The sequence below is a fragment of the Notechis scutatus genome, chromosome 1 (assembly GCF_049901735.1).
Source record: "Notechis scutatus isolate UNSWTSFEM ecotype Mainland chromosome 1, rNotScu1.2, whole genome shotgun sequence".
Taxonomy (NCBI): Eukaryota; Metazoa; Chordata; class Lepidosauria; order Squamata; family Elapidae; genus Notechis; species Notechis scutatus.
The window spans coordinates 186,576,558-186,598,078 of NC_142009.1; the positions used below are offsets into that span (position 1 = coordinate 186,576,558).

Below are 21,521 nucleotides of genomic sequence, written 5' to 3' on the forward strand. Positions count from 1 at the left end.
CTTATAGAATGTTGCCTTCTGCTTATTACTGAACACAACCTTCAGATGCTTTGATGTTTTTAATTTAATTGGATAAAACACCAAGCCATAAAGTATAATATAGGGACCACTTGATAGCGGGCCATTTCACATGTTACAATATTGCAGTAAGAATATTGTCCTTTAGAGAACTCACATTTTCTTTTATTTCTTTTTTTTCTTTTATTCACTCTTTTATTTGCTCAGAATTTCAGCCGGGACATATAGTGCTGTCAGCATCCTTTGACATATGGTTCCAGCAGTCATACCATAATATAACCATTATGAACAGTTGTGTCATAATGATTGGACCAAGTAACTAAAAAACTCCTTTTCAAGATTACATTATGTGCTATCCTGTGGTCCCACTGATATATACAACAAAAAATTGCACGTCTTGATGTAGGGAGGGGGGAAACACCTTTCATTGATATATACAGGAATGCATCAGGTAGCCTCAGTTATGCCCCTGGCACCTTTTTTCTGTTTTTCCATCTTGCTTTAAGCTTCACTGTAGTGTCCTTATGGTTAATTGTGTCAGATTTCAGAACAATTTTACATCTGTAATCAACAACTTTATTTATTTATTTATTTATTTATTTTTATTTGTCAATTGCTTACAAGATAATAGGTATAAGTAAAAACATAGTTATGAATACATGGATACATATAAGAAAAATAAAAAAATAAAAGAAACAATAGGACAGGGATGGTAGGCACATTGGTGCACTTATGCACGCCCCCTACAGACCTCTTAGGAAAGGGGTGAGGTCAATAGTAGACAGTCTAAGGTTAAAGTTTTTGGGGTTTGGGGAAGAAACCACAGAGTCAGGTAGAGTATTCCAGACATTGACCACTCTGTTGCTGAAGTCGTATTCCCTGCAATCAAGTTTGGTGCGATTAACCTTGAGTTTGTATCTATTGTTTGCTCTAGTGTTGTTATGGTTGAAGCTGAAGTATTCATTGACAGGTAGGACATTGCAATGTATTATTTTATATACTATACTTAGATCGGACTGAAGGCGGTATAGTTCTAGGTTTTCTAGGTCTAGAATTTTGAGTCTGGTGGCATAAGGTATTCTGCAACAAGTGAAGAACTCTTCTTGTGAAATATTTCTGGACTTTCTCAATTGTGCTAATATCAGATACGTAATGTGGGTTCCAGACTGATGAGCTGTATTCGAGTATTGGTCTAGCAAATGTTTTGTATGCTCTAGTTAGTAGTGTAATATTACCAGAGAAAAAGCTACGTAAGATTAGGTTAACAACTCTTAACGCCTTTTTGGCTATGTAGTTACAGTGGGCTCTAGCACTTAGATCATTAGAGATGAGTACTCCAAGGTCCTTGACAGAGTTTGGATCATCAACAAGGTCTTGACTATTCAGCTGTATTTTATTTTCTGATTATTATTTTTTTGCCAATATGTAGGACAGAGCATTTATTTGTTGAGTATTATATACTCAATATATGTTATATACGTAATATACTTTCACTCACTCCTATCCCTCTTGCCTTCTTTACACACACTTCTTCTTCAGATGTACTGTATCTATGATATTTTTGTCATTCGGATAGAAAGGAAGGCGTTCCATGAAGACGTCGATCTCTGCAATTAGAAATAGTACCCAGATGACTAGAGGCATTTACAGAAGAGTCTTTGGCATTATTCAGAATAACAGAGTTGGAAGGGACCTTAGAGGTCTTCTAGTCGAACCACCCTGGTCAAGCAGAAAACCCTATATCATTTCAGACAAATGGTTGTTCAATCTCTTCTTAAAAATTTCCAGGGTTGGAGCATTCACGACTTCTGGAGGAAAGTTGATCCCAGATCAACACCATGCCCATCTTTTCATGCTACCTCCTGAGCAGCTCAGGTGTTAACATCTTGCTAGGCTTGGCTCAAGTGTACACTAAGGGCAAAAAAAAGAAGCTTTTTAAAACTGACAGTGCTGGAACTTCAGAGTAGGCTGTTTCCCCACTCCATTCTGCTTCTTCCTTTATGCTAAGGTTCAGATACCTCAGGATTTCAGGCTGTGCTCATAACATTCAGCCATTGTTGATTCTTAAGTGCTAAGAAAAGCTATGAGACCAGAACTAAGGATGAGAATGAGATATAAAAACTGAATACTGTACAGATTTCTGTGTCCCTCTGTTGGTCAGCTGAAGGAACTACTGATCAACTCTAGGATGTGTGAATATGACAAATGAGAATGGTCCTACAGACACCTGAAAGTATTTCTGGGGGTTTAGAAACTGAACATGGTGACTGCGTTCTGAATTCATTCAAAATTCAGTTTATAATGGAAAATTTACAAACTATTTGCACATGTTCTTCAGCGGCAGATAAATCATATATAATTTCATTTGTTCAAGACTTCCCATCGGGACTAAATCGTGCTTTCCTTCATTCAGAGTCATTAAAATTTTTACGTTTAATGCCGCTAGGTTAAAGTAAAATAGTTATATGGAACCTGGTCTGAACTTCTTTGCAATCCAGATCATTATTCTTTATTTATTATTATTCTACTTTAAAGAATCCTCTGTATGCTGCCATTTGGCCATAGAAATCCCATATGCAATGGACAGTAACTTCGGATGAAAGAATCAGATACTGTGAGTTTGTCAGATGATTTTTCTTTCAGAAATAATTGACCCTAATCTTATTTTTTTAGTACAGTAGCTACCATAGTAATTTGAACTTTGCTTAGCAGGAAAACAAGTCTTATTGAAAAAGGGTTGGTCTATTATTGTCTCCCTAGCTAAAGTTTTGAATAAGGAGTTCCTAGCTCACTATTAACAATGACACAGTCAACAGTTAATCCAAGTATACCGGCTCAGAAACTAAACCTTGGTTACAAATGTAGGTTATAAAAATGCAGAGGACCACTAGGTGGTAGCAAAGAAATGCCTACTTTTGTGCATTCAGTAGCTATATTTACTTAGGAAACATGGATAACTTCTAGCTCATAATAATACAAATACATTACCTTTTATGACTTCCACTGTGATATATGTCATCAACTGTCAACACTGATTGATTGATTATTTCAATTTGGAGACAGCTCACAGACAAAAATTAAAAGAAAACAATATATATCAAGAGAAATAAAAGAAGACATTTGACTAGAAACCAAAAGCCCCCCAAAAACCTAACAGTCAGTAACCAACTAAGGCAAATATCTCTAAAGCAGATAGATCTGGATTTTTTTTTAAAAGAAAGAATTATTAACCTGGCCAATGGCTGATTCACTTTTTTTTTTAATTTCTGGCCCATTATGCCTGCTTACCTCCTTCCTGATTTGTTTAGAAAAAATAGATGCAGGAAGTCTTCAACTTATCATCACAACTGCAACTGGAGCTTCTGTTGCTAAGTGATAAAGTCATTAAGTGAGTCATGCCCAATTTTTCTACCCTCTTTGCTGCCTTTGTTAAACAAATCCGGCTTCCCCATTGACTCTGCTTGTTGGAAGTCAGCTGGGAAGGTCACAAATGGTGATCATGTGATCCTAGCACATCCCAGCCAAGCACCCAAATTGAGACTACAAGATGGTTTAGAGATGCTGCAATGGTTGTAAGTGCGAGGACTGGTGACCATGAACCAGAATATGGTGAGGATTTTGCATTTACATTCCTCCCATCTTGTGAACTGGCAAAGAAATCAGGAAGAAGCCTTTAATAAATACGACCCTGTAGGAATATGCTCACACCTACTCTTTCAACCTCCCAACAACTTTCTTATTTTTTTAATCTTCCGATAGTTGCATACGTTTCCATCCCATTTTATTTTTTGTACGGTTTAAGTGGCCATTCAGGACCCGTAAGCATTCTTATAATGGAAGAGGATAGGGATGTAACACATTTGGATATGCAGCATGTCAGCTTCCTACTTTTTAAATTAAAGTTGTTATAATTAATTTTAAAAGTCAGATGTAAAAGAGACAGACAATCTTGTAGGCATAGTGATGAAAAGGTTGATTACTCACAGTCTACTAAAATAGGTGAAAGGTTACCTGGCTACTTTCCTAAGGCAAGAGTTTTTAAACATTTTCAATTCAGAAACCCTTCTTGAAGAAGAAGAGAGTAAATAACTTAAGAAAAGGGAGCAAAAGGGGACAGACGCTATTTAATTGAACGGAATTAAAGGTGGGGAAATAAACTAAAAGATATAACCAGTTATAAAACATAAGAAAAAAAAAAGACAGGCTGGAGGCCCCAGGGACCATCATTTTGTAAAAAAGCACAGAATTTTGTTGAAGTATCTCTTAAAGAAAGAAAAACAGCTTACATTCCATACCATCTACTGGGAATAAGGTTATTGTTAAATAAAGTTGTAATTGTTTGCAATTAAATGGCCTCCACTTGATTATAGTCGTGTTCTCGTGGCTACCATATATATCTTCCATCAATAACTGTCTACGTTTATGTAACCAGATCATATTATAATGGGAAAAGGGGTATGTGCAGCATAACTCCCTGGGCATATTAATCTTGGTTCTGACAGTAATATACTGCCGTGGTGGCTTATGTTGGTCAGAGTTAAATAGATCTGCTGGTCCAGTCGAGAATATCTTTATGACCTATTTTCAGTGAAATTATTGTCACTAATCACACTTTTCTGGCACTTGGAAAAGACCATGATGTTATTTTGTAATCTGAGAAGAAGGGCACATGATTTTCAAAAGCATACTTAGCTAAACTTTATTTCTCTTTTTATTAATATTTTAACTCTATCTGTAAATCGTGCTTGGAAGCTTTAAATTTTTAAAATAACTTCCTAGCATTGCAGTTTTTTTTAATATGTTTAATGATTTATACTGTTACCCTGTATGGCTTGGCCTTTGAGAGCTATAGACCTAGCAGTGCAACTTACACATCCATCATTTTAACTCACATGGCTGCTTTCATTGATTATAATGAGACTATAGTGAGTACGAAATTTGATTGTAGGTTCGACCTCAAGATTAGATCCATTCTTTTATCAACTCTTGTTTCTTCAGATAATCTTTTCAACTTTTTTTTTTTCATTTTCACAACTGATATATCGAAGAAATAATTAAATTTAGAGTCCTAATAACAAAACACATAAAAGTAGACCAGTTAAAATGTAATTCATTTCCTCACATAAAGAATGACCTTTATAATTGCGTTTAGACTCTGGCTCTAGTGAGTTGATTCTCCAGCAAAAAAAAGTTCTCTTCCACTATTACAATACATTATGCTGTACATAATCCTTTTCAGGCTTAGATTTTGAAAGTAAGGGGAGTATAATTATTTAGTCTTAATAGAATAACAGAGTTGGAAGGGACCTTGGAGGTCTTCCAACCCAACCCCAGTGTTGTGGTTAGCTGGCAGCAGATGCAGACGGCTGAGGAGAGTGAGGATTCAGATGAGGGGCCAGGACCATTAGGGAGTGGACTGCTGCCTTCAGAGATTGTGGGGGCTGGCAGCAGTGATGAGGAGGTTCCCGAGGACCCTGTGCCAAGTGCACAAGCGCGCAGAATTGCTCGTAGGAAAGAGCAGCGACAATAGCACAGGCGACTCGGGAGTAAGGCTGCAAGGTAATGGCCCCTCCTTCAAGAAGATAAAAACCAGCTGTGAAAAGAACGTACTTTGCAGAAGGCAAAGACGTTTTGAAACTCCAGCCTCGTGGACATTCCAGTATCCTGAGTTTGTATTTGAAGATTCTTATTTTGCAAATTATTTCTTGTCTGTTATCTTTTGGCAAGTCTCGCACAGTTTGGCAAGGCTTGTGCTTATCGCAGCTAATTATTTTGCAAAAGCATTACAAGGTTTCTGTTCCCTTTGGATTGTGTTTGATTTGTTGGAAAAGGGCGTGGGTCAGAACACCATGTGACCCCCTGGTCCTTCTTCATTAGACTAGAGATAGTAACCAAATCTTTCTGTGCTCATATTGCATTTGCATTGGAAATGATACCTTTGGAATTATCAGTCATAACTGATATTAGCTTCTTTCATTACAAGATTTACTGCACACAAATTATATAACAGTGAGGAGAAGAATGGTATCAGATTTGAACATGTTTCTTTATATAGTAATGATGCCCTGCATTGTGCTGGCATGGCAATCTTTCCTAAAGTGTTGTGCCAATTCAGCAAGATAAGTCAACAACACTTATTCATTTAACATTGACCCAGTGTACAGCTACTGTGAAAAAAAGAAATTTCCACATTTTGGTGAATCACTAGGAGAGGAATCAGATTGTCAATAGCACAATACCTTTGTACAATGCTCAGATGCAGCTCCCTCAAAACAGCGCGTATGATTGTGGTCATCAGGATAACTTGAAAAGATGCAGAAAAGGACATTACATTATCCAATAGCTGGAGCAGAGGCATTTACAGGATCAATGGCTTTCATCAAAAAGATAGAATTATTGATTGCTTCATCATAATGGAAACCCTCCTTTGTTTGCACATGTATAGGATGGTACAACATAAGTACAAAATGTGAAAAACATGGATTGTATTGGTGTGATTTTTTTCTTTATCATTTACTCTGCAGACCTGTAGGAATTTTCCTATGGGAAATGTGTTTGAGTGCTTTTTTTGTGTATGATAATCATTGTACAGTATATGAATGATATGAAGAAAATGGATACTAGAGTTTTTCTCCCCTCTTAACAATCCTAAAACTCAGCACTCAGTGGAATTAAATGAAGGGAAAACCAGGACGCACAAGATAAAGTATTTTACACTGGATTTAACTAATCTGAGGAATTCAGTGTCATAAAATGGAATGATGCCCATTCATTTGGGTCTCTACAAAGGTGATTAAAATTGATTCATGGAATGCGATTATCAGTGGTTACTAGCATCGATAGCTAGTTTTTACTTCCTGTATCTGAAGCAAAATGGCTTGTATGCTCAATGAGCTAAGGTGTAAACTATGATTCAAGAGCCATAGCAACTGACTCCATGCATTGTTTTAACCCAAACTCAAGCAGGTAGAATAATGCGGAGTGTGAACCCAGCCTATGCCTCTCCGCATTCATGTTTCACAATGGGAGCATGAGTGGCAAAACAAACTATTGCACTCATCATGGCTATCAGGTGGGCCAGTATGGGAACTAGGTGGGCCATGTGGATTTTTGATCTGATCAAGCCATGGGCTCTTTTGATGTTCTTATTATACATTTTAGATATATTTTTCATCAAGGAGAAAAGGATGGAAACAAGTTGATTTTGTTAGTTTTAAACTAACTCCGTTTGGTAGGTTCAGTAATACAGGTAATCCTTGACTTATGACCACAATTGAGCCCAACATTTCTGCTGCTAACTGAGATGGTTAAGTGCTCCATTTTATGACCTTTCTTGTCACAGTTGTTAAGTGAATCCCTGCAGCTGTTGACTTAGCAACGCAGTTGTTAAATGAATTTGACTTTGCTTGTCAGAAAATCTCAAGGGGATCAGATGACACAGCAACTGTCATAAACATGAGCCAGTAGCCAAACATTTGAATTGTGATCAACCACCAGGTGGAGTCTGCAATTGTCGTAAGTTTGAAAAACGATCACAATTTGCTTTTTCAGTGCCGTTATAACTTCGAGCAGTCATTAAATGAATGGTTGTAGGTCGAGGATTACCTGTAGTGTGTTAAATGAATAAGAAAGTATGAAAAACTGAGAACAATTACCTTACAGGGCAAACTAAAGCTTCTGCTGGACATTAAAATAGCTCCTTTCTGTCATGTTCACATCCCCACTGAACTCCAGCTAGGGATGAGATTTATTCATACATATCCGAAGTGCACCTGTGCAGAGAAAGATGATTTAGGGGATGCTCTGTGATCAGACTCCCTTTTACTGTTGTTTTTACTGGACACCTTACCAGCTGAAAAGCATCCTGTTCAATGATTCACTGATGTGAAACCAATTAGTTATAGCCGTTTGGCCAATAAGCTTCCTTTGTAAATCATCAATTCCCTCAACACTATCCAACTATTTACTAAGTCTGCATTACTATTCCTACTAATCTTCTCATCATTCCTATCACCCATCTCCTCCCACTTGTGACTGTATGACTGTAACTTTGTCGCTTGTATCCTTACAATTTATATTGACTGTTTCCTAGTATGATTTGATTGCTTATTTGTACCCTATGACTATCATTAAGTGTTGTACCTTATGATTCTTGTATCTTTTCTTTTTATGTACGCTGACAGCATATGCGCCAAAGACAAATTCCTTGTGTGTCCAATCACACTTGGCCAATATAGAATTCATTCGTTCAAAATAGCAAGATATCAGCAGAACAAAGGCATTTGCAAGATTACTATTTAGCAGTGCCTCAACAGTGCACTTCTGAACTTTTTTTGCACAGATGAGTTAATTCTAGTAGATATAGTGAAAACCAAGGGTGTTTGCTTTACTCCATACGGAGGGCACTGGAATTATGAACAACTCTTTAGCTATTTGGTAAATGCACAGATAGTCCTTGATTTACCACCACAACTGAGTCGAAAATTGCCAGTGCTAAGCCATTCAAGGAATTGAGTGAATTTTGCGCCATTTTATTACCCTTTTGCCATAATTGTTAAGTAAATCATTGCAGTGGTTAATTGAATCCTGCAGCCATTAAATTAATTTAGCTTCCCCCGTTTTCTTTGTTTATTGCAAGCAGGATGGGATGAGTACAAATGGTGATCTCATGACCCTGGGACAGTACAGCTGTCATAAATATGTGTCAGTTGCCAAGGGCCCAATTTTTGATTATGTAACCATGGGTATGCTGCAATGGTTAAGTATGAAAAATGGTCACAAGTCACTTTTTTCAGTGCTGTTGTAATCTGAAACAGCCACTAAACGAATTATTGTAAGTCAAGGACTACCTATTAAGCTCCTTCAGGAGCTTAAGGGATATAGCCAACATTCCTACCTCCCATTTTCCTTTCAGCAGCAACTCTGAGAGGTAGGTTGGCTAAGAGAAAATGACCTAAATCATCTGAGGTGATCTCAGTTTAACCACTAGCTTATCCTAACTTCCACTTATCAAACTTAACTGCTGATACATCTCAGTCCTTCCTCCAACACTCATTTATCACACAGGTGTTAAATTCATGGCATCACATTTCCATCACATTAGTTTTTGCAACGTTTTTCTCTTCACGGAGCTGGGGTGGGCGTGGCCTGCATCCAGCCTGTGGGCTGCCAGTTTGACACCCCTGGTTTACCTGATTTCTAACGACAGCTTAAAAATGATTGCATTTGTTGACGCTACCAATATAATTTTTTTTTCTATTTTCAGACAGCAGGATTTCAGGAGATTCTGACAGAAATAGAAATTTTAGCTTTGATTGTTGGATGTTTATGCCATGACCTTGATCACAGAGGAACAAACAATGCCTTTCAAGCTAAGTATGTTTCCATTATTATTTGTTTGTCTTGTTTTGAAAATTAATATTTTAGAAGTTAGAGATAAGTGTTGGTTTCAAGATATGTGTAATATAATTGCATTTCTTTCTCTACATTTCTTAAAAAGAAAACTTAATTCCTTCCAAATTATTTTTTTATCATGACCTAATCTGCTACAAATGAATATCCATCTAATATAACATTAAATTAGGCAAAACTTTAGTTGAAAGTGGAGCAGAATAGAAGACAGAATTGAAAGCATAAAATGTGGGCCATTATTCTATGAAATGGTAGCAAGTATGAAGGAAATAGCAAGCATCTGCGTTCAAAACAGAAACTTTTTACATAAATGGTGCCTTGTTTCGTGAAGACAGGCAGAGTCCCACACAATTCAAGCTATTTCGTGATTTGTGCATGACACACTTGCAAGAGTTCCTGGGTTTTTATAACATGTTAAACTCTTAACTGGTTGATGAGTTGGATTATAATTACTCACACACTACTCAGCTTCATAATAGACAATCTCTCCCAACTACCCGCATAGAGTCTAGTGCAGGGGTCTCCAACCTTGGCAACTTTAAGCCTGGTGGACTTCAACTCCCAGAAAGCAAAGCTGGCTGGGGAATTCTGGGAGTTGAAGTCCGCTAGGCTTAAAGTTGCCAAGGTTGGAGACCCCTGGTCCAGTGGTCATAGTGTACTTCATAGGAGGACTTCTTATAGGAGAATTGGCTTATAATACAGCAAAATGGATTTGGTAGGGGGCTCTGCAAAGTTCCGCTAAATGGTTATTGCCCACATGAAAGTAAGAGCTTATACCTAAAGTAATTTTGTACCTTGATTCTACTCAGATTCTACACATACAGTTCCTTCACAATAGTCTATGTCAGGCAGGGGTCAGCAATCTTAAATACCCAAAGAGCCACAAAGGTCCTGACCGGAAGCCTCCCATTCAATTCTGGAGCCAACTGGAAGTCCGGTTTCCCCACCATAGTCTCTTCCTAGCACGGCATCCTTTTTCCTCTACCTGTCCTAACTGAAAGCCCTATCAGCTGTGGAGCTGACTGGTGACAGGGAGCCACAGCAGAGGGATGAAAGAGCCACATGTGGCTCCAGAGCCATGGGTTGCTGACCCCTGGTCTATGTCAAATGACCATTTACTTTCCACTTTCCTGGATTAGTGTGTCCCCTTAATCCAGGAGTGTCAAATTTGTGGTGTCATGGCGGCGTCACGTGATATATCAGGACTTTTTCCCCCTTCGCTAAATCAGGTGGGGGGGGGCAGCATGTGATGCATCCGGGCCGCAAGTTTGACACCTCTGCTTTAATCAGTGAACTTAATGGTCTGGGCCCCAAAGCTGCTTTTTCAGGAGGCAACTGGACTTCCTTGTTTTTTCTTTGAAGACATTTCGCTTCTCACCAAAAAAGCTTCTTCAGCTCTGACTGGGTGGTGGAGAATGGAAAGATTTATAACCCTTACAGACAGCTGGTCATTTGCACTCTTTTAGAGGCCACTTAGAGGTTTATCTGTGTCTTCAGGGTCACCAGATGGGTGTTGAGCCTTGACTGCAGGATGTTGTCTGCCCTGTGTCCGTTCACTGTTGTAGATAGGCACAGGCTGTTGGGAATGAGTCTGTGTTGTCTGCATCTCAAACTGAGGTGCAAATGGTTCCTGTGGTTGGCAATTTTTCTGGAAATCCATTCATACTCCCGCACTATTCGAAGGGTGTTCATCCCTGAGAATCTCCATAGACATTTAATGGTCTGGGATTTTGTTCCAAAGGACCAAAGTCTTTACATGGAGAGTGTAGGATTGAGATCAGATTGTGTAGTGTCATCATCTTCTTCGGCAGTCTCAGATTATACACGGAATATATTTCAATTTTACAACTGTGAGAGACTTCATCTGAGATAAAGGATACTTCTGCTTCTGGGATTAGGCTTTGGACAGGTAATAACATTCTTCACCAGTTGGGAAAGAAAAACAAAGTAGCTTGATTTAGTATAAACGTAAAACACACAAATAGATGGATGTACATTGTAAAATGTACTTTGCAACAGGATGTGTGCGTTGCTTTTGGGAGGCTGAATTTCCTTCATAGGAGATTCTTAATTTTATCTCCTTTGTTTACACCTCTGTTATAAGCAAGTATTCTGTTTATGCTTAAGTTATTGTATTCCTAGAGTAGTGTTGTGCCGACACATGTGTTGGGTTTCCTGATATAGATATTGTTTATTGTTTTGGGTGGAACTGAAGGACATGTTCATTGCATGGTAACTGATCCCATTCAGGCAATTAAGATATCAGAAAAACAAAATGGGAGCGATACCTTCTTAGACATACTTTCTCTGAATTTTTTCAGCCAAAGGTCACTAAATGAAGTGTTGTAACTCGAGGACTACCTGTACAGCACCCTAAATGAGAAATTATGTTTCCAGTTTGAGATTATTTCTGCTAATATAATTCTCTGTATTAAGTATTCAGTATCAGGAGTTGCATTATTATTAGTTGCAAGCAGAAAACTGATACACACACACACACACACACACACTTACTTCCTTGGCCCACCTAGTTGCTAGGCAATAGACTTCAGAAAAACCAATTAGGTCTTTACTCTTAGCACAGTACAAGGCATTAAGGAAATATGAATCTTTAATACAATTCTGTATTATAACAGCTCCAGATAATTGCAAAATAAATATATATATAAATACTTACTATTCAGGACTTGGTGTGAAATGGGGAAACTTGGCTATATCTTCATTTTGGGAAGCATTTTAGTTACCCAGTATAGCATGATGGCATGTGTTATAGTTTGGCTTAATCCTGTACATATGAGGGATTATACTCATGTTTCACTGCTCTGTATATCAGCTTAAGTAGAGCAAAGGTGATTGATGTCTATGATGCTGGAATAGCAACAATGATAGCCTTCCATTGGATAAACAAACCATCAGGTAATGGGTTGACTTGGGTGCTAGAACAAGTGAGTTTGTTACTGCATCTGACAGTGCACCATTATATTTCCCATATGTATTCCAATATTTGTGAGGCTGTCACAAAAAAGAAGGGGATAACCAATTCTTCAAAGCACCTGAGAGAAGGACAAGAAGTAATGAATGGAAACTTATCAAAGAGAGATCCTACCTAGAATAAGGAGAAATTTTCTGACAGTTAAAACAATTAATCAGCGGAATGGCTTGCCTTTAAAATTGTGGGTGTTTCATCACTGGAGGTTTTTAAGAAGAGATTGGGTGGAATTCTACCAGTTCGGACCGGTTCGGTAGAACCAATTGTTTTGATTCTCCGTAGTTCAAAGAACTGGTAAATTGGGCCTCTGGCTGGCCCGGCCCCTCTCCACCCGCTTCTCTACTACCTGCCCAGTCAGTCCTTATTGCACATGCACGACATCGCACGCATGCATGACACTGCTGCCTGCAGCCTGCTTTTGTGCACCTGCCAGGCCAGCCATTGCTGCCTGCCTTCCGCTGCGGCCCTGCCTGAACTGATCTCCCTGGATGAGTGAGGCTCTGCAAACCCCGGTTGCTTATCTACCACCACTGGTCGCCTTCCCCCCCTTACCTTTTGCAGGGGAACATGTGGAGAGGTTCGTGTAGGCTCCAGCCAGGTTAGCGGCTGCTTCTCTCACCTGCAGTTTCCGATGGGAGGGGGGCTTGCAAGCATTTCACTGTGCCAGGAAAGAAAAAACTCTTGCTATCCCATCAAGAGTAGCAGGAAGGATCATTGGAGAGGCTCGTGTCAGCAAGTCACCCCTTGATCGAGTCTGGGACAGCTGACAGCAGCTGCGGGGAGCAGAGCTTGGAAGCCCCGATGCACCACGTGTGCGGCCACATGGATGTCCACAGGGAGCTGGTCCTGGAAGTCCCGATGCCATCGGAATCACCATTGCCTTCCTTGCTGCCATCGCCATTGCGGCCTCACTGCCGCTGCATCCCCCAAACCCCGCAGGTATGGTGAACATGAGCCCCAGGACGAGTGACTGCTGCTCCCACCAACTTTTCTCCGCATCAAGAGTGGAGTCGAGAGAGAGAATGAGTAGCCCTCTTGGCATGGAGAAAAGTCACGCATCTCCCCATGTTCCTCTCTCAGCGAGCAGCCTCTCGCAGCACCTTTAAACTTAGCGCACTTCACAAATGAGGAGGAGGGGACGGGGCTGCTCGCGGAGAAAGGAATATGGGGAGACGCGCAACTTTTATCTGCACTGAGCTGCTCTCACCAGTGTCTCCAGACTGTTTTTCCCAGCTAAGACTAGATTATCAAGGAAGAAAAAATAATATGCAGCAGATGCCTAGCAAAATTTAGTAATACTGCAGATTGGCTGTTTACATTGAAATCAGGTGCAAGATAGTATTAGTAGGTAAATTATTGGGCAGTTTAGCTTGGTATTTATTTCAGTAGGCTAATTTTAGAAAGCTAAACAGGATCAGGCCTCATAAGTACTTGGCTAGGAAGCCAACACAAAATAGGGTGTGGGGAGGAATGAGATTGGGAAAGAAAGAAGGAAGATAGGATAAGATAACTTTTATTGTCATTTTTTTACTGTAAGTACACTGGCACACATTAATAGTGAAATATATATACATATCCATACACATACATAACACACATATACACATGGTACACACACACACACACACACACACACACAATCATTGGCCATTTTGAATACATAGCGGAAAGGAAGAAAGAGTATTGGATACATATACACAAATGTGTGTGAAAAAAATGCAGAGAAATAGGATTATTAAAAACAGCTTCCAATCTTAGCATTTATAGATGAGAGAGATGAGAAACAGAGAGAAGGAGAAAGAGAGATGAGAAAGAGAAAGAGAGAGTTGAGAGAGAGGGAGGAAGAAAGAGACACACACAGAGAGATACCTGTTTAAAAGAAAATAGAAAAATGGCTCTTTGAGTGTTTAAGGTTGCAGGCCCCTGGGTTAGGCCAACACCATGGTGATTAAATGAACCTTGTGGTCATTAAGCAAACACTGGTTGTTGAACAAGTCCATTTTCCCCAATGGGCATTTTTAACCAGAAACCAGAAAGAATTGTTGGAAACTGGCAAAAAACATAGAAAACCTCAGTCACAAGAATGTGTGGGATGTTGTAACTGCTGATAAGTGTGTGTGTGTGTGTGTGTGTGTGTGTCACTGTCAAAACACCAAAAACAGGTCAAGTAGCTCTGGAGAGGTCAGTCATAAATTAGAACACTTGCTAAGCAACTAGCCATTAAGTGAGGATCACTTATATTTGGTTTGCCGGTCACATGTCCAGCTAGCCATGCCCACCCCATTACATGGCCACCTTGCCATGCCCAGCCAATCACATGACCACCCAGCCACACCCAGTCAGCAAGCCACACTCACCCAGTCACATGACCAGCAAGCCACACTCACAAATTAGGCCACGCCCACAGAACTGGTTGTTAGGAAATTTGAATTTCACCCCTGTGGACAGCCACTAGTCTGGAATTATATAGGGTTTCCTGCTTGGCAGGGGGTTGGAATTTGAAGAGCTATTGATTAAAAAAAGAAATCCGATGCAAGAGGAAGCAGAAAAAATAGTTTACTTTGAAGCCTAAGACTCTCTTACTGCCTTCTTTTTATGTGTTTCTCGTCTGTGGGACTGTTACTGTGTTTTTTGCAGTAACTAAATCTGATTAATGGTGAAAGAGTTTCCATGGTAGTATAAAGCCTAAGGCTTTTGAGGACCGTTAATGGTTTCAGTGGCTAATTAAAAAGAGGAAATATAATGTTAGTATGCAAACTTGTTTTGAAGAATGTGTGTTTGGCCTGCAGTTCAAACTGAACTGGGATAACGACTGGATCAAACAATCATCATTTCAGTTGCATGGAGCTCTGAAATAAGTTATAGGCTAAAAATTAGCATTCAAAACAAATGTATTATAAAAATGTTTATAGCTGTCCAGTTGCCTCTTGAAAAAGTACCTTTGGGATAACCATGACCTGAATGACTGAGAATCTCCATAGACACTAACAAGAACGATATACAAAATGAAGATTTTAGGGAAATTAGAAGAAATAAACTTTTGGGTGTTGAATGTAAAATAGATTACATTCGAACACATTTCCTATTCCATCCCTGTTTTGAAAGACTAATATTTCATTTATGAGGTGGGCTAGGTTTACTCAAGATCAGTTCTGGCAGTGAGTAGAAGATGGGAGAACTACCGGTATAGCTGGTAGGCTGCTCTCATTAACTCAATAGTAAAATGCAAGTTTTTATGAGGCTTAGCAGTGGATGTCTCCTGAGAAGCCTTTATGTTCCTGTTTGAATTTATACCATTTGAGATTTTTCTGGCAGTGGATGCTTTTGTACAATCTTGAACAATAGTGCTTGTGTCGGATAAATAAATTTTAAAATTGGATGAACTCTTGCAGAAATAGCAAAATCTAGCACATGAGACATTGACAAGAAAGTCAAAATGTCCATGTACAGCAAGATTTTAGGTTCAAATCTGAAACCAGACGCACAGCAAAATTACATGAGATTTGAGACTTTGCAAGATTCAAACATGTTTCAAACCACGGTGTTTTATAAAATGGAAATCAAAATGCAACCCATTTAATCTAAATATTATTTTTAGGTTGTTATTTTTTTTATAAAAAGCAATATTTACTGGTAAACCATCAGTCTATACCTGCTGCTTGTACTGAGTTCATGCAGGGAGAACATGGTCTTTTTATAATGTTAAATAACAAAAAGGTTATAGGCACCTGGTGACATAATGTGTTAAGGGTAATGATAACAGCCGTTATTATCCTGACATGTTGTGATTTGTGGTCAGACAGGTTGCAAAGACTGTAAATTTATGCCTCACCTTTCCCATTTCTTTCCTAACATGGGTGGGGAGGGTTCAGCACAATGAAAGATTAGGAAGAGTGTGATTGAAAACAGTATCACAGCATGTTAATCCACTTCACTGCTGTTTCCTCTGGAGGACAACGTTCTTGGTAATTTTCTTCTCTTTCTCTCATTACAGCTGCCCCATGATGATTAAATATCTGGGTAGTGTAGCTTTGCAATATAATCTCCTAGGAGAATTCTTTTCATTTCAAGCCAGAATTTCTTAAACTAATTTCTTCAACTATGCATATATACATATGCATGGACAAACACACACATACCAATAACACCAAACCTCATCTGTCACTTTAGAGTGCTTTCTGATAGTGAAATAGTGATAAGTGTTAATCTCTTGTGACGGTTTAATCCTGGTGTGTTTCACCTTCTAACAATTACCAGTTTTGTAATTGTAATTCATATTTTCCTTGACAAATTAAATTTAGCTTTTAAATGTACTACAATATATGTTTGTGTGGATGTGTGGTTCGTTACACAGTATGCAGATATTAAACAGGAATTTGTTTTGAAAGCATATAAAACTTAAACTGAAGCATTAACAGCATACGTATGCATATTTAGTCAGGGTTATATCCCATTTTTAAAAATGAAGCTTGCCCATCTAGATTAAATTATCTTGAACATTTGACCAGATTATATTTTCCTTCTACAACTTCTGTTCTAGTTTTTATATAGATTATAAATTATATAATAAATTGTTCATATTTTTAAAATAGCAAGTGGAAAATAGCAAGCAGTTAAGACAGAGTGAATTGATTTTAAATCCACTCTTTCTCAGCTGCTGCGTGATTTCTGCTTAATTGTTGATTTATCAGAATTGGAAGCTATTGACAATAGCTGTTTTGTCTTGTCTGAGGTTTGTCATATATATGTTAATATTGGCAAACAATATTAACCTGGTTTTCACAAAGATTAAAGAACACTGAAAAAGCAATCCTTTTCAGAAATACAAACCATAAAACTTGGGTTTACGTAAATCAGGCTATCAGTTATTAATTATCTAATTAATAGTCTGCCTTATTGGGGAGATGGATAGCAAATAAATTAGGTAGGTGGATGGCAGCTCTACTACCCAAACTACAAAAGATATCTTTCTATAAGGTCTCCCCTCCCTCATGGTGAACGTGCAGATTCCAGTCATGAATTACACATACATCTAATTTTAAACTGTGGCAGAAACCTTTGACAGCTCTATTTTGGAGCCTTTCTTCTCCAAGTAGAATTTAAACAATTTTAAAGAAAATAAAAGAAATATAACACTTCAACAGTTCATTTCAGAGGCCAGCTCAGAAGAAACCATTACAAATGAAGAATCCAACGTCCCATTGATTGAAAGAGATCAGATCGTTAGATGAGATTATTCAGAATCACCAGTCATATTATGTTTATATATTGAATAGATCTATGATCTGAACACATATCCCTGTTATCCATCCTTCCTTTAGCCCTCCTCTTTCTCATCCCGGAATAGTAGTATAGATGGAAAACAGTGGAAAGGTTGATGGTTTGTTCTACAAAACACAAAGATTGGGATAGCATTTTTCTCATCATTTTGACAATCTCAGAGGCATATCCTGAAATAATGTCATATGGTGCATTTTTTTCAGAATTGGTTCTGCTTTAGCTCAGCTCTATGGGACATCTGCTACTCTGGAGCATCACCATTTCAACCATGCTGTAATGATTCTTCAGAGTGAGGTACAAAAACCATGTATTACCCATTCTCTTCTTCTTTTCTAAAAATAACTCTCAAAAGCTGCTTTATTTTAGCAGATCTAAAAAAAGTATTTTCTCTGCCAGGGCATAGAAAACAGATTCTGGATTCCATATATGGCACTGAGTTTAACGATACGACTTATGTAATATTTACTCTCAAAGCAAAATATTTCCAAAAAGCAAAAACAGTTTTGTATATTTTAATTGTAAGCTGCTCAGTGTCGCTTTGCAGAATCAGATAGGTGGCATAATGGATAGATAGATAGATAGATAGATAGATAGATAGATAGATAGATAGACAGACAGATAGACAGACAGACAGACAGACAGACAGACAGACAGACAGACAGACAGACAGATAGATAGATAGATAGATAGATAGCTGTATAATCTATATTTTATCTCCCTGTGCAGATATGTGAGTTGTTTATTTAGATTTATGTAACCACCCACTTCCTACCATAGCAATTCTGGACAGATAAGAGATTTAAAACACCATACAAATAAATTAAAAAAAACAACTAACATAAGACTTCATTGTGAAAGAAAAAGCTAAAGCTCTTTAGGTTGAAATTTCCATAGGTTGTTCATCAGTTTATATGCAGGAAAGAATAAGTATATGGACAATATTTTTATTTACTAGGCCATACTTTCAGTCCAGCAGAAAAGAACCAGCATTACATCTTAAATATAGCAGCTGGATCAAATATTTTTGTAATGATTTCATTACGTTAAAAAAAAAAAAAGATTTGTTGCAATGGTGGGACACAATGCTAACACTGGAAAAATTGATTCTGAGCTATTTAGCTTTGCTCTCTTTCATTATAGGGTCACAACATCTTTGCTAACTTGTCCTCTAAGGATTATAGTGATCTTATGCAGCTTCTAAAGAAGTCAATCCTAGCCACAGACCTCACTCTCTATTTTGAGTAAGTATTGGCATTTTCTAATTTTGATAAATGAAATTCTGAAAGAGTTGCAGTCTTCAACAACGTTTTTAAGGATCAGTTGGAGCACCAGGTACACAATGCTATGAGTTAGTATTTACTTATCACTTTAATTATTTATTCTCACACCCAGAGCAATGGCATCCTTTACAGCAGGGGTGAGGAATGATGGCCCTTTTATGACTTGTGGACTTCAGCTCCCAGAATTCCTGAGCCAGCCATGCCAGCCATGAGAGAGCCAGGGTAGCGTAGTGATTAAGGTGTTAGACTAAGACTGGTTAGGCCCAGTTTTTGGTCCGCCTTCAGCTACAGGAATTGCCTGAGAGAAACAGTCAGCCCAACTCCACCTCAAAGGGTTACATTTTATATTAAAACAGGCAGTAAAATAATGAAGTTGCTTTATCTTCTAATCTGATTTTATAAGGCATTAGTGAGACCATTAGCAATTATTTAAAAGCTAGTTGTTAGTACAGGTAGTCCTTGACTTATAACCATTTGTGTAGTAACCGTTCTAATGGTCAACGGCACTGAGAAAAGTGACATGGCGTTTTTCACACTTATGACTATTGCAGCATCCCCGCGGTCATGTGATCAAGATTTGGACGCTTGGCAACTGGCATGTATTTATGACGGTTGCAGTGTCCCTGGCTCATGAGATCACCTTTTGGGACCTTCTGACAAGCAACGTCAAAAGGGAAGCCAGATTCACTTAACAACTGTATTACTAATTTAACAACTCCAGTGATTCACTTAACAACTATGGCAAGAAAAGTCATAATGGGGCAACATTTACTTCTTGCTTAGCAATGGAAAATGTGGGCTTCATGCACCTCCTGAGATTACCATGTTTTCCTTAACTTTTCCATTTATTTAGTTGAAACTTGACACAAAAGGGGAGACACAAGAATAAAATATGATCTTAGGAATATGTATTTTTACTAATATATAAAATATATGTGTGGGAAGATCACATATGAAGACTAACTGCCTTATCCATTTTTATATAGTCTTAAGACAGACAAAACAACTGGGAACACATTTTTCAAATGTGATTTTGCTTTTTCAGGAATCAAAAGACATACTAAATAGTGAGCTTCTTATTTTCAATAGTAATAAAAAAGGTTCCACCCACAAGGCAATCTTGTATAGTGCTGACACAATGCAGATTTGCCTTTGAACAGTTAAGGTTAAGATTGATTTAAATGTGCCTGTTAGTGTACCGTTGTGAAAATTGTAATCACTGCAGTACTTATTCCCAGAGGGATTGAATGAATCTGCATGAGAAAAATGATATTTTTCTGCCAGCATGAATTTGTATAATATTAGAAACTTTCAGCTACATGAAATTTTCAGCCACATGAAAATGTTCCAATGATCTATATAAAGTAAAATGTAGGGGAGGCAGTGAATAGTCTCAGGCTTCGTCATTAAGAGGGAAGAAAATATTTGTTATTCTTGGAAAGTTTTTGTCTCTATTATGTATTAAAGTGTTATATATTGACATGTGTATTAATTAGATGTTGTTAGATATTGTTTAATAAAAAGAACCCAGAACATGCCTGTCATCCATAATTTGTGTATATACTGTTGGTGCTCTCTAGCCCATCTAGTGGCTAGAGAGAGGTCTCCAACTCCCAATCCGTGGACTGGCACTGGTCCGTGCCATGCCAGCAACCAGGCTGTGCAAGCAAGCAAAGCCCATCTGTGGGATGCAGGCATCATGCAAAACCACGCCCCCTTCGGTCCATGGAAAAAAACTTTCTTCCATGGAACTGGTCCCTGGTATCCAAAAGGTTGGGGGCCACTGCTCTAAATCATTTGGAATGCATGAGGTTGAAATAATATATGATCAAGGGCTATGGAAGATGCAGAAGTTTAGAGAGCTAATTTCGGACATTGTGCATTTGTATTTGGGGGAGGCATTAAATATTAAGTAATAGGTTTCCATCATTTCTGTCCTTAATTATTACAAATCTATAATTGGCAGCATATGATGAATGGGCTGTTAAGAAGCATCTCCTGCAATTATCACCTTAACTGCCTGGAACAATCTAAACTATATACTGTAGGTTGTGCTAATTTTTAATTGTTACAATAAGGATTATTTAGCATGTTTTTTTTCTGCTAATTTCTGCATAGTGGGAATGAATTTTCATACACCTAATCATGATCTGATTTTTTCCCATAAGCCGTTCGATAGTATGAACGCTGCAGCTTAATGAAATTTTAAAGTTTGATTTGGATATGTGCGGATGTGTTGTGTTACAGGCTCTGGGACGTTTTTTTATTTTGTTTTTACTATTTAATTACTGCTTTTGAGCACCTAGGATGTTGCTTCCTAAAATGGGCAGCTATACAAATATTTTAAATACATGCATACATATTATAAATATATGTCTTTCCCTGTTTATAATGTTGTAATGTTTGGTTACAGGAAGAGGACTGAATTTTTTGAACTTGTCAACAAAGGAGACTACAATTGGAATGTGAAATATCAACGAGAGGTATTCCGGTGAGATCTTTCTCCTGGGTAAAGTTCACCTGGCATAGGAATTGAGGCACCT

The 21,521-nt window shown here is 38.2% G+C and overlaps 1 protein-coding gene and 1 long non-coding RNA gene across 4 annotated transcripts in view; one reads left to right on the forward strand and one right to left on the reverse strand.

Moving 5' to 3' along the window:
• The window catches only part of PDE11A (phosphodiesterase 11A), a 169,275-nt gene that overhangs the window by 123,372 nt on the left and 24,382 nt on the right, over positions 1 to 21,521 (forward strand). For all 3 annotated transcript variants that reach the window (XM_087949668.1, XM_087949667.1, XM_087949669.1), the window contains exons 13-16: positions 9,284 to 9,393; positions 17,902 to 17,992; positions 18,839 to 18,939; positions 21,392 to 21,469. In XM_087949668.1, coding sequence (XP_087805794.1) covers positions 9,284 to 9,393; positions 17,902 to 17,992; positions 18,839 to 18,939; positions 21,392 to 21,469 — 380 coding nt within the window. The remainder of the gene's footprint in view (positions 1 to 9,283; positions 9,394 to 17,901; positions 17,993 to 18,838; positions 18,940 to 21,391; positions 21,470 to 21,521) is intronic.
• On the reverse strand, positions 1,319 to 14,908 carry LOC148133131 (uncharacterized). Its single transcript, XR_015746493.1, has 5 exons — positions 12,971 to 14,908; positions 7,674 to 7,790; positions 6,258 to 6,321; positions 3,007 to 5,086; positions 1,319 to 1,625 (listed from the first exon to the last, which is right to left on the reverse strand). It is a non-coding gene; the product is annotated as an uncharacterized LOC148133131 (long non-coding RNA).